This window comes from Mya arenaria, chromosome 6, assembly GCF_026914265.1.
Source record: "Mya arenaria isolate MELC-2E11 chromosome 6, ASM2691426v1".
In the NCBI taxonomy this organism is placed as follows: Eukaryota; Metazoa; Mollusca; class Bivalvia; order Myida; family Myidae; genus Mya; species Mya arenaria.
Window position 1 is genome coordinate 38,369,743 of NC_069127.1, and position 12,313 is coordinate 38,382,055.

Here is a 12,313-nt window from a genome sequence, read left to right on the forward strand (position 1 = left end):
TGTGTACATCTTGTTCGTGATAAGGCTTAAGCTTATTTTGTTCCTTTTAACATATTGATATTAGCATTCATTGTTTCTTTACAGCACCGGGTGCTCCCACTGGAGCAAATTGTAAGGAGGTTGCTGATGAATTCATTACAGTCGACTGGAATGCTCCTGCAGTGTCAAATGGAGATCTCCGACAATACTTTGTTCATGTATATAATTCAACTGGTCTGGTGAAAATTGTCGGTACTGACACTGTTGTAAATGAATTAAAGGTCCTAAGTTTAAAACCTGGTAGGTGTTGATATTATATTTATGTCTTTGTTATAGGTTTTTCTGTTTTACAAAATAATAAGATATTTTAGACAATTATGCCCCCTTTCGAAGAAAAGTGTCCTTTATTGATAGAATACTGTTCGGGTGATAACTTGACAATGCCTGCAACCTTGGCCGTCAAACTTGACTTGGAGGCTGGGCCTGACCGTAGATGACCCCTATTGATTTTATGGGACATCATGTCAAAGGTCAAGGTCATAGTGAAAATGAACAATTCCATCACCTATGGTCATCAAACTTGACATGAAGGTTGGGCCTGACCAATAGATGACCCCTTTTGATTTAAGGGGTCATAGGGTCAAGGGTCAAGGTCACTGTGACATTGAATGCGAAAATGTTGTTCGAGTGATTACTAACCAATGCCTGCACACATGGCCCTAAAACTTGACTTTGATGTTGGGCCTGACCTGTAGTTGACCCCTTTTGATTTAAGGGTTCATACTTACTTATTCCCTGCTGCTAAGAGGTTACATTTTTATCTGCAAATATCAGTCCCAATCTGAATATGATTAAAAGCGGTACCTACTATCCTCAGACTTATAATGGTCATACTCTTAAAACTGACTCAAATGCATCCAATGTGGATTACAAATCAGCTGTCATTTTGGTCCATGCATATTTCATTCAATTGTCCAAATAATCTTGACATATGGCGCTCAGGGGGGGCATAATGTTTGACAAACATCTCTTGTTAAATTTTAAATTAAAAGTTGGTTTACATATCACGTTTTCATAAAAATATGAGCATGTAGCAAGGCCAGTAAGTCTGGATTAAAAAAGTAAATTATGACCCACTTTTACTAAAAATAATGACTACAAAGGAGCGTGCTACACGTGATTATCATAAAATTGTTTAAAAATTATGGCTATTTAACTGAATATCAGCTGCATATGTACATTGTGTTTTTTTTGAGTGAAATTTCTCCAAATGTTTTGACTGATTGTTCTGAAACATTTTACACATGATCATCTTTATGTGTACCATTCACAGCTTCACGCATTTTGTCAGTTTTAGCCAAATTGTTAAGTGCTGTTGCTCTTTAATTATGTCTCAATAACTTGAAAACACTTATACCCGAGAACTTCATAATTTGTATGCAGGTTAACTGTGACCAGTAGATGACCCCTATTATTTTTTAAGATCAGTTGGTCAAAGTTCAAGGTTGTGGTGAGCTTTGTGTGAAAAACAATGTTTACTCTAACCTTGAGCTGAAAATTGGTTACCACTCAATAACTAAATAATGCTTGCACAAAACAACTTCAAACTTGGGATGGTTAGTCATGAATAGTAGATGACCCCTACGGATTTTGAGATCAGCCGAACTTTAAGGTCAATGTAAGTTTGTCCACAGTCCAATAGCACAAAATGTCATGTCCATCATTGATTATTTCTCAGCTACAACCACACAATTAGGGAGACAAGCACTTTTCAGAAAAGCAACCTATTGTTCACTTGAAACTGTTGACAGCTATGACACAATAAGTTTACTTAATTCCATGGTATCCGAAATACAAAGTATGGCCCTTGATTGACTTAAAAAGTTTGGTTCAAGTTTAAGGGCAGATTGTCATTTTCACTCCAAATCATTTTTTCAATTGACTTCTTACTTCACTCAGTTGTCTTAGGACTTCACACAATTAGGTAAGATAACTCCATATAATCCTACCCTTGAAAGACGTAGAAATTTTGGTTTAAGTTTAAGTCAAGTTAGGATTTTCACTAATAACTTCTATAGATACCCTTAATTCAATGGACTTTACTCAATTGTTGACAGCCATCATAAAATGAGGTGACATAACTCCATGCAGTTATTCTAAATGCACATTATGTCCCTTGATCAACTTAGAAAATTTGGTTTAGGTCAACTTGGCATTTTCACTTCAACCTCCTATACAGTTCACTCAATGGCATTCCTACTTCACACAGTTGTCCAAGGCCACCACATAATTAGGTTACGTTACTCAATATTATCATACCCTTTGTTCACTTAGAAAGTTTGGTTCATGTTTTTTGGCAAGTTGTTATTTTCACGTATAACTCCTATACCCTCCATTCAATGGACTCCATACTTCACACACTTTTCCAAAGCCATCACATAATTAGGTTAAGTAACTCCATATTATCCTACCCATGGACAACTTTGTTGTGATTTTCACTAATACTTCATATACACTTCATTCAGAGGACTTCATATTTCATACAATTGTTGACGGCCATCAAACAATAAGGTGACAGAACTCCATGTTATTCTAAAAATAAATCATGTCCTTTGATCAACTAAGAAATTTTGGTTAAAGGTTAAGGTCATTTCATTTAAACTCCATTACCATTCACTGAATGGACTTCATACTTCACACAGTTGTCCAAGGCCATCACAAAATTAGGTTACATCAATCCATATTCCCCCAAATACAAATGATTTCCTTTTGATTGACCTAGAACGTTTGGTTATTTTTTTATGGCAAGTTGGGATTTTCACTGAAAGTTCCTATTCCCTTCATTCAATGAACTTCATACTAAAGTAGTCACAGAAATATCTTCTATAAACTCAATTTCTTCATAACACTAAAACAATATGATAGAGCTTATGTTGTCAATTATGTGGCTTTAGAAAATTCCTTTGTGACATTGACTTCAGTTTCTATATTGCTTGTTTGTTTCTAGGGACATACTACAACTTCCGAGTGTACACAGAAAATGAGAAATACAACTCTTCTTTATATGGAGAAGCATCCTCCTGTCAAACAAAGCCAAAAAGTAAGGCTTTTAGTTTATTTATGTTTTTTTTGGAAAGGTTTAATTCAATTTATTTTATAATACATTGCATCCCAATGAAGTGATGATACTGACTGTATTTGAGCTCAGTTTAATCTGCTGAATAAAATACATCGTTAAAACTAAGTTGTACACCTTTCAGTGTCTGATGCACCACAAGATATTACAATTACGGGAGTTACAAGCAGGGCTTTCACAGTCTCTTGGAAGAGACCCAATAATACATACAGTGAAGCAATCCTGGGTTATGTTTTGCAAATAAAGGAAGGGGATTCATGTGTGCAAGAAGTAAAATACAAGTGTTCAAATTGCAAGAGAAGCTTTGATGTGAGCAGTTTTCATTTTTAAACAGCATACAATGTAGCGTTATTTAAATGCATTATCTAATTAAATAAAGTGTATTTAATATTGGCTTGTCCAAAATGATTTTTTATTGGGTTTGGATAATAAGTCTTAATAAGTCTATATTTTGCACAGCCTAAAGCTTTTTAATAAAAAGGTATACATTTTCTCTATAACAACAGCTTTTACTTTACGAATCTGTGAAACAAATGAACTCGTGGATGAGATGAATATAATGAATAATTTATAATTACAATTATTATTTGAATTGTAATCTACCAGTGCAAGTAATTGTATTGTTTATCATTAAAGAGTGCTCCAACATCAAGTAGAGTTTGCAATGGAGGAGATAGGAATGATGAAAGTAAATCAAAGGAAGAGCTTCAAAACTCCACCTTGACGTTTAGTAATAATACGTTTAAACCTGATACTGACTACACCGTGTTAGTTGCTGCTGTAAATGGTATTGGATGGGGTTATCAGGCAGAACAGTCGGTTAGATCCAAAGAAGAAGGTTTGTGTTGTTGTTTTTAATCCAACTTTATAAAGTAAAAATATTGATGTTTATGATTCTGAAACGTTCATTCTAAAAATTGACATCTTGTTTTATGACTTCAAAAATGGGAGGCATTCAATTCAATATGTCACTTGTCTTCAAATGTTAAAAATGTTCATTGCATTAGAACTTTGTTCATGTCAACCCTCCAAAGAATTTCCGCTGCACAGATACAGACTTTTAAAAGTCTTGTTATCAATGACCTAAATGCTTCATGTCTCCCTTTGGTATACTGTTGAGTCACTGAAAGATTGTAGAACTAAGAGAACTTCTAGTAGCATAGTACCTACATACGAGCAAAGAATAGGGAGGGAAATAGGAAAATGACACAGGTTCTTAGGTTATGGGAATAAGCTGGATGTTCAGCATATTTAGCCTTTTTTGTTATAAGAACCATTCAACAATTTTACTTTTGTCTGCCGAATCATTGTCATAAGTATTATGCCCTTTTAACCTGTACTGGGATGTTTATTTTGATAGGATTTTTTTTTAAAATATGAAATTACTTTATTTTCGTAAAACTTTCCTGTGATGGTTCTCCCCTTTTCACAATGAGTTTGTACAAGAGGGCCACTAGAATTGAAGAAATTGGCATATAAAACCATATAAAAAGGACTTTAATTTATATGTTTTCTCAAAAATGTATTGGCAAAAGCGAGGCTTGGCTTTTTGGTCTTGTGTAAACAAGTAGGTGTCTATCTAGGACATAGCTTCTTTAAATTCAAAAATGCAGTGGGAATATGATGGACGGTTTCCTTCTAAAATGCCTAAACTATTGACTGGGGAATAGTATATTGGCCAGTCTATCTACCAGTTTAAGCTCCAACAGCAGCAATGGTTCCCTTTGTTGCTGCAATAACAGGACCGACCGGGCTGTTACTTATATGGAGTACCCCTTTAAAAATATCTAACCAAGCATAAACCTGTTTTAACAGTAGAACTATGTTTGTTACACAGTTCGGAAAAAACTTTTTGGAAATACTTGCATAGAAACACCTGATTTCTTCAGCTTTTGTTATAGCATTGAAATATAGCAACTATATATTTATGTATGTGTATAATTTATCAATATTTTGAGGGGATTAAATAATACAATTGCAGATGTAATAGATAATTATCCCAAATTAACTGAAATTCACTGGCTCCTATGCAATATGGTTTCTACAGACATCCATTAGTGACATACCTTGTATGTTATTGAGTACCCTTTGTAATGACATGTTGTTTCATTGGTAGAACCTCAAGAGCCCCCAAAAGTAGTTAATGTATCTGATATCGGGAAGACGTCTTTCAATGTATCATGGAGTTTGATTGGACCAAGGCCGGGACAGGTCACATACACGGTGATCCTAACTGCAGACACGGGAGCTGAGTCCAAAACATATACTGTTAAAGGTAAAGGGTTTACTTAATATATATGCAAAAAGCTACCGAAACATTCTCAGTTTAAACTAGACCCGGTTTAGTGGCAATGGGCAAACGCCAAAGACATAGAACACAAAATCACAAACAAGAAACATAGAACAGCACAAAACTCTACAATCAGCACAGTGCATAAATACTATATATATATATATATATATATAGTTTTAAAACCTCTAAAATATTGGGGCCCTGTTTATATTTACACCCGAATTATTGGGTCCACGGTGTATTTATTGGGGCATACCTCAATATTGGGTCAAAGACCCAACATATAAGGACCCAACATAATTGTTTGTTTTAAATGTATCTGCAGGGTCAAATACGTGATTGCAACCTGTATTCCTAAACACATTTATTGGGTCGCAATTTCACTGTTGGGTCGCCAAATATACACGCACCGTGTTTCGTGTATATTTGTATATTATATTATATATTTTGACCCAATATTGCAATATATTGGGACATCACAATAAAGTGGAAAAGCTATCGTTATTGGTATATGTTATACTTATTTTTTTCCATACACAGTAACAACAAACCTTAACGTAGCAATATAACACCTTAACCGTTTAGTTGATGTACTATTATATAGATGATGACATCATTTTCTATAAATAATTCAATTTTTTTTTTTGCTTGTGAATAGCTTTGAAAATATGATGTAAAATGGAGAATTTGCTCCTTAGGAGCAAAGTTTCCATGTTTCATCGTGTTTTTAAATATCACATTCTACATTCTCTAGATGCGTTAGAATGTGTCTCTATCAGTTATTGGGTAGATGTGAACATTAACATGTAACTCATAATAATTTAATTCATAGAATAACTCCTATGTCAGCCAGTATAGATCCCAGGAAAAAAAATCAGGCATTCTAGTGCAAGAAAACTTTCTAAATATTACTTTCTATGAAGTTTAATGCTCCTTCTCTAAAAATCTGTTTCTTAAATGCTAAATAATGGTTTATTTTTTTATTTCTTTCCTGTACATCATCGTATCACTTCATAAGCATACAACTTGAATCCAAATGAGACGCCGAGTAATTGGACGTCCCATTCGGATCCAAGCTGGTTGACATTCTGATATGAGTTAACAATCAACATACAATAGGGGAGTGGGTACACTGACGAGCAATGAAAATGCAACAAGTATTTTTGAGTGTAACTACAAAACGTGCATTTTCGTAGACAACAGACCAAGACATATTTCATATTAGTTACCTATGCTACTCCCTGAAATGGGTTTTGTTTTCTGAAATCAACCATGACTGACTACGGCCGGACTTCTGGCGTATTCAACGTCCGCGACGCGCACGCTTTCTTAGCGACGTTTTTAAAATTCGTTTTTACTTTTATTGCACGTGTGCGTTGATTTACTTTATGAAAATCACCTGAAATAGCAAATCTCTAAGAAATAGGCAATGACACGATAAAACAATCGAAAAGTCAGTCTTCAAATTGAACGGTATAACGTCACGGGCTCCGTTTCAGACTGTCCATGACAAGGTACACAGCGTGCAACGCCGTCAAGACAGAATGTCTACCAACGTTAACGTAATCGATTCCTTGCAGCCCAATCGACGACAGAAGACTTGGTCAGGACACGGTGGTAAACCAAAACATTGGAAACTGTGTCAAGAAGACTTAGGGACTACGGTGGAAGTTGTCATCGGCTTTGCAAATTGTCGTGTTGCGCCGTAGCCATCGTATTGAAGTTACAGTCAGCTTGACACAGGCGTGGTAACTGTGTTGCTCTGGGTACCACATCTTGCACACCCGTCTCTCAGGCAATGCCTTGTTTAAATTTTCTTTTTCTGCAGGCATTAAATCTTAACACTTTGCTAGATGAAATGACGACCTTAAGAGATGTGTATATGTTTGCATTCAAAAGATATTGAAGCATATATTCTTTGTTGCGTTTTCATTGCTCGTCAGTGTATAATCCGAAAGCAGACGAAGACAACCAAAAATAACACATAGGCAAAGCAAGTTTGTCGTCACTAAGTATTATCTAACAACTGTCAACAAGTGTGTATGTGTTTAAATTTTCCAAACACTGCTGTCTGGTTGTGAAAGATGTTTGTAAAGCACTGACAAATCCTGACGAGTCCTGACTAGCAATTGTGTATAATTAATCAGAGCTTAAGATAAGGTGTGTATTGCATGTTCTAAAATATCCATTTCTCAATCTATTCCTATGTTTGACCACTTATTAGAATCGCAACCGGATGTTTGGATTCCTAGAACAGGGGGAATGTCTAATATATGGGCATCGCAGATACGGCCACAGTACCACTTCCGGGTTTAATCAGCGTGTTTCCTGGTAGTATCGTGTCAGTGTTACGAAAGCTTTCCATTTTATTAAATCATATTTTAAAGTATTTCAAAACTGGATAAAAATATCTCGAGAACATTTCAAGGATACACCCACTCTTATCCAGAAGCAGTTTTAGCCACTTGTGCCTATTTTATAACAACATGCTGTCGCATTTATAATTCCACAAAGATGTAACGCCCTCGCATTTTTGAAGGAGTAACATTTTTGTGGACTTAAGGTGACGATGTGACATCATGTGAAAATTTCATTAGCACCTGTCTCAACCATTTACCTGTTTATCACGTGTTTTCACGCCCTTGCAAACAGAGTAGACCCAGATCAGGCAGCTCCTAAAGATCTGGGTCTGCTCTGCTTGTTTCACTCAGGGGTGACAAAATTCCAGAATTCCGGATTTTGGGCAAGTGTCCAAAAAAAATAAAAAAAATGTTTTGGACACTTGCCCACTCATTCTCAATATGTTTCTAAAACACATTAAGAATTAGTGGGCAAGTGTCAAAAACAAATTATGTTTTTTTCTCAGCTCAAATACAGTTTTCACATAAGCTTGAGTCGGATATTGTTTATGAAATTTGGACCAGGTCTCTTATTCTTGCATGCTCAGACTTCACCCTTCCTCCACACAAGCACAGTGCACCTATTGAAACCTTTGAAACTTAAAGTGGTTGAAAATTTAAATGAAATTAGAGTATGTGCTCCTATAGAGCAAAATGCTCCATTTCCCATGATATTTTTAAAGGTATTCAGACCATCATTTTTTTCAAGTTCATTTTGTGCTCTTTTTTTTAACTTCATTTTCTATAAATTTGTAAACAATACAAATTTATAGAAAATGAAGTGATGATCTAAAATTAATGTATGAAGTAAATAGGACTGCAACGGTTCACCGATGTTCGGTTATTTTCGATTCTTTTTTCTCGGTTCGATTTTCGGTTTGGCGCCGCAAAATTTCGGTTCGGTGCGTCAATTTACGGCCATGACGGCCCATTAGACTATACCGCTTATTTGGACCAATCAGCTTGCCGATAATATTCTGCCTACCGTTGTTAGGTAAAAATGTCTGAATTGTGCGATCCACTGGCTGCTTTAAAATCGGCACTTTGGAAGCATTTCGGCTTCTTCAAGAAGGCTTGCAGCATAACTTGATAGTTGATACAGTTGACAGATGTATATATTAGTCTTATTAGATGAATATTGGCAAGTAAATGAGTTGTTTTAAAGTGTTTCTATAATTATCTTGTGTTCCCTATTTCCGAACCGAATAATCGATAACCGAGAGGGTAATAATCGAAACTGAACCGAACCGAGAAGTACCTGTATTGTTGCAGGCCTAGGAGTAAAGTGTTAAGACTTTGGAATAGTCTTGTGTGAATGGAGAAAACGTTCGAACAGAAGCTGATAATCATTATCAGCTTCTACCAAAATGGTTATTTCATTCATTTGATTGAAAAGTCCCAACTGTGAACTGAATACATAACACTTGACAGTTCAAAAGGTAGCAGGAGATTGCATTTTGAGTCTTGATTTCCATTTAAACCCAGGAGCTTTCGGGGGCTTTGCCCCCTGGCACCCCTGTTCACTAAACAATGTAGTTTGAACTTCAGACCAAGGCTTGTAAGACAATTAACTCTCAAACCAGGACTGGTGGGACATTTTAATCTTAGACCTGGACTAATGAGGCAGCAGGCAGTGCAGTGCTGACCAGATGGAAACAGTTGACCCAACAATGTTATATATATTACTTGCAAAACCCTTAGAATTGTTGGGTCATAAATTTTCTCGCAAAACCTGGTGAAATTAACCAACAATGTTGCCTAGATGCCCCTTAAGGTTACCTTTAGAGCTAAGAAAGCTACAAGCTGTAATGGAGATCAGTGATCCAACAACATATTATACATGAATACCTGTTGGGTCATAAATTGTTTTCATACAAGTCCTGTTCCCATAGAGACCATGACCATTGAGACAGTTTACTCACAGGCCAAGACTAGTGAGACAGTTTAATCTCAGACCAAGACTAGTGAAGTATCAGGAAGTGCTAACCAAATGGAATTGACACAACAATGTAATATATACTACTTACAAAACCCTAAGAACTGTTGGGTCATTAATTTTTTTGCAAAACCTGATGAAAATGATCATATATAGTAGACAAAATTGGATAGGAACTCTTTTGAATCCCTTTAAGCCAAAACAAAAGTGACAGTTTTGGTCAGACCTCGGGCCAAAAACTTGCTCAGGATGTTTTTCTTGATGATGTCTTGATCGAGTTCAGTCATAGATGGGGCAAGGTCAAAAAATAGGTCAGTAGGTCAAATCTTCGAAAAATCCTGTTTACCCTGTAGGAGCCCCATTTTTTGCCCAATCTTCCTGAAATTCAGTCAGAATATTTGTTTGATGATATCTCAATCGAGTTTGACCATGGGTTGGGCCAGGTCAAAAAGTAGGTCAGTAGGTCAAATCTTTGAAAAATCCTATTTAGGCTTTAAGGGCCACATTTTTTACCCAATCTTCCTGAAACTAGCTCAGGATTATTTCTTGATAATATCTTGATCAAGTTCAATCAAGGGTGGGGCCAGGTCATAAAGTAGGTCAGTAAGTTAAATCTTAAAAAATCACAAACCTTCACCTTTGACATTAGTGCGTAAATGGGCACTCCCAACCCCTATTGCATGCACAATTGTGAAAAAGTGCCTTCATGCTAGACCCAGTCCTTTTGGGGCATGTGTCATGTGACTGTGACAGCTCTTGTTAATCATTTCTTTTTATATGCCCAAAGAAACTTTGGTTGTATTTTGTTATGGCGCATCTTCCGCTTGTCCATCCCTCTGTCTGTTTGTCTGTCAGCCATTCTTGTCCGCTCAATAACTTTAATACTATTCAGCTTAGGGCAACCATGGATTAAAAATTTATGACCCAACAATTCTTAGGGTTTTGCAAGTTATATATATATTACATTGTTGGGTTAATTTTTTTATGACCCAACAATTATTCAGAGTTCTCATGGAATATATAAAAAAATGTATAATACATTGTCTTTTTGTCTGTTAGCCATTCTTGTCCGCTCAATAACTTTAATACTATTCAGCTTAGGGCAACCATGGATTAAAAAATTATGACCCAACAATTCTTGGAGTTTTGCAAGTTATATATATATTACATTGTTGGGTCAATTGTTTTATGACCCAACAATTATTCAGAGTTCTCATGGAATATATAAAAAAATGTATAATACATTGTTGGGTCACCAATCTCAAATACTACCAGTAGCTATCTTTAATTTGAAGGTTATGTTATCGGGCACCAAGGCAACACTTAATTAGGGACCAAATCAATGTCAATGTCACAGTTATCTGATATATAGAATGCCTGTGCACTCAAACATTTCTGCTCAATACCGTAACTTGAATAACTCGATCAATAGGTCATCGCCACCGTGATCTTTAATCTAGTCAGTACCATTAATTGAAACGCATTCAGCTAAGGACTACCTTATGTGGTGTTATAGATGATCATGGTCTGTAGTTGATGCTTATTTTTATACCCCCAGAAACCAAGTTCGAGAAGGGGTATATAGGAGTTGGCATTGTCGTTGTTGTCGTCATTGTCATGGTTGGTGTAGGCATGAAAAACTTTAACCTTGGCTATAACTTCTTTGTTCTTGAAGCTACTGCAATGAAACTTCACACAGCTGTTTACAATCACAAGGGCTTTAATCTGACCAAGAGCCATAACTCTGTGATGCTTTGTTGTCAGAATTATGTTTATGGTCTTGGGAAATAATAGACGAGAGTTGACCTCCATGCACGGGACTTATAGTTTTGAATTGTCTCTTCAAGACGATTATTGAGTAATAGCCCATAATAACAAAACCTTGTTGTGTCAGGAGCTGGGGCAGAAGTACTGATGGTTCTAGGGTTTTTGTGTCACCTGCTGTAGGCAGAAGGTGACACTAAACGATCACTTCTCTGGCGTCTGTCTTAGTCCGTCTGTCCAGCCGTCTGTCCGTCCATCTGTCTGTCCGTCACACTTTTCATGTCACGCGTTTTAGCTCACCTGAGCAAAGCTCAGGATGAGCTACTGTGATCGCTCGAGGCATCCAATAAATCGACTATTATTCTTTTGATATAATTAGAAATAATATAAATGATAATATAAATATAAGAAATGAACGCCTACTCGCTACATTTCAACGGGTATATGAATACAACAGGTCGCATGCATAGTTAATGTAAACCCCTTCGGGGTTTACGAACTCTGCACGCGACCTGTTGTATTCATATACCCGAGAACAGACGCGAGAAGGCGTTCATTTCTTAATTGAAATTAAGTTTTAAATTTTATTCATAATTACACCTGTAATAACCTATAGGACTTATTCTTTTTGGCTGAAATCTGTTAAGGTTTTGGGGTTAGTGTTGTAATGCACTGTTGCTCCATGAAATAATATTTGCCCTAGGAAGCTTATATGTGACGTCGTTTGAAAAAATGGGACCAATTGCGGGACAAAAAATGCAAACTTAGATCAGACGCCGCTCATTCTGCGCGACGTCTGATCAAAG

The 12,313-nt window shown here is 36.2% G+C and overlaps 1 protein-coding gene across 3 annotated transcripts in view; it reads left to right on the forward strand.

Moving 5' to 3' along the window:
- LOC128239033 (fibronectin-like) overlaps positions 1–12,313 on the forward strand; it is an 85,019-nt gene that overhangs the window by 50,568 nt on the left and 22,138 nt on the right. For all 3 annotated transcript variants that reach the window (XR_008261807.1, XR_008261808.1, XM_052955459.1), the window contains exons 21-25: positions 85–279; positions 2,987–3,079; positions 3,240–3,424; positions 3,752–3,953; positions 5,232–5,390. Coding sequence is in view for 1 of the 3 variants with exons in the window: in XM_052955459.1 (XP_052811419.1) it covers positions 85–279; positions 2,987–3,079; positions 3,240–3,424; positions 3,752–3,953; positions 5,232–5,390 (834 nt within the window). In the remaining 2 variants the exon portion in view is untranslated. The remainder of the gene's footprint in view (positions 1–84; positions 280–2,986; positions 3,080–3,239; positions 3,425–3,751; positions 3,954–5,231; positions 5,391–12,313) is intronic.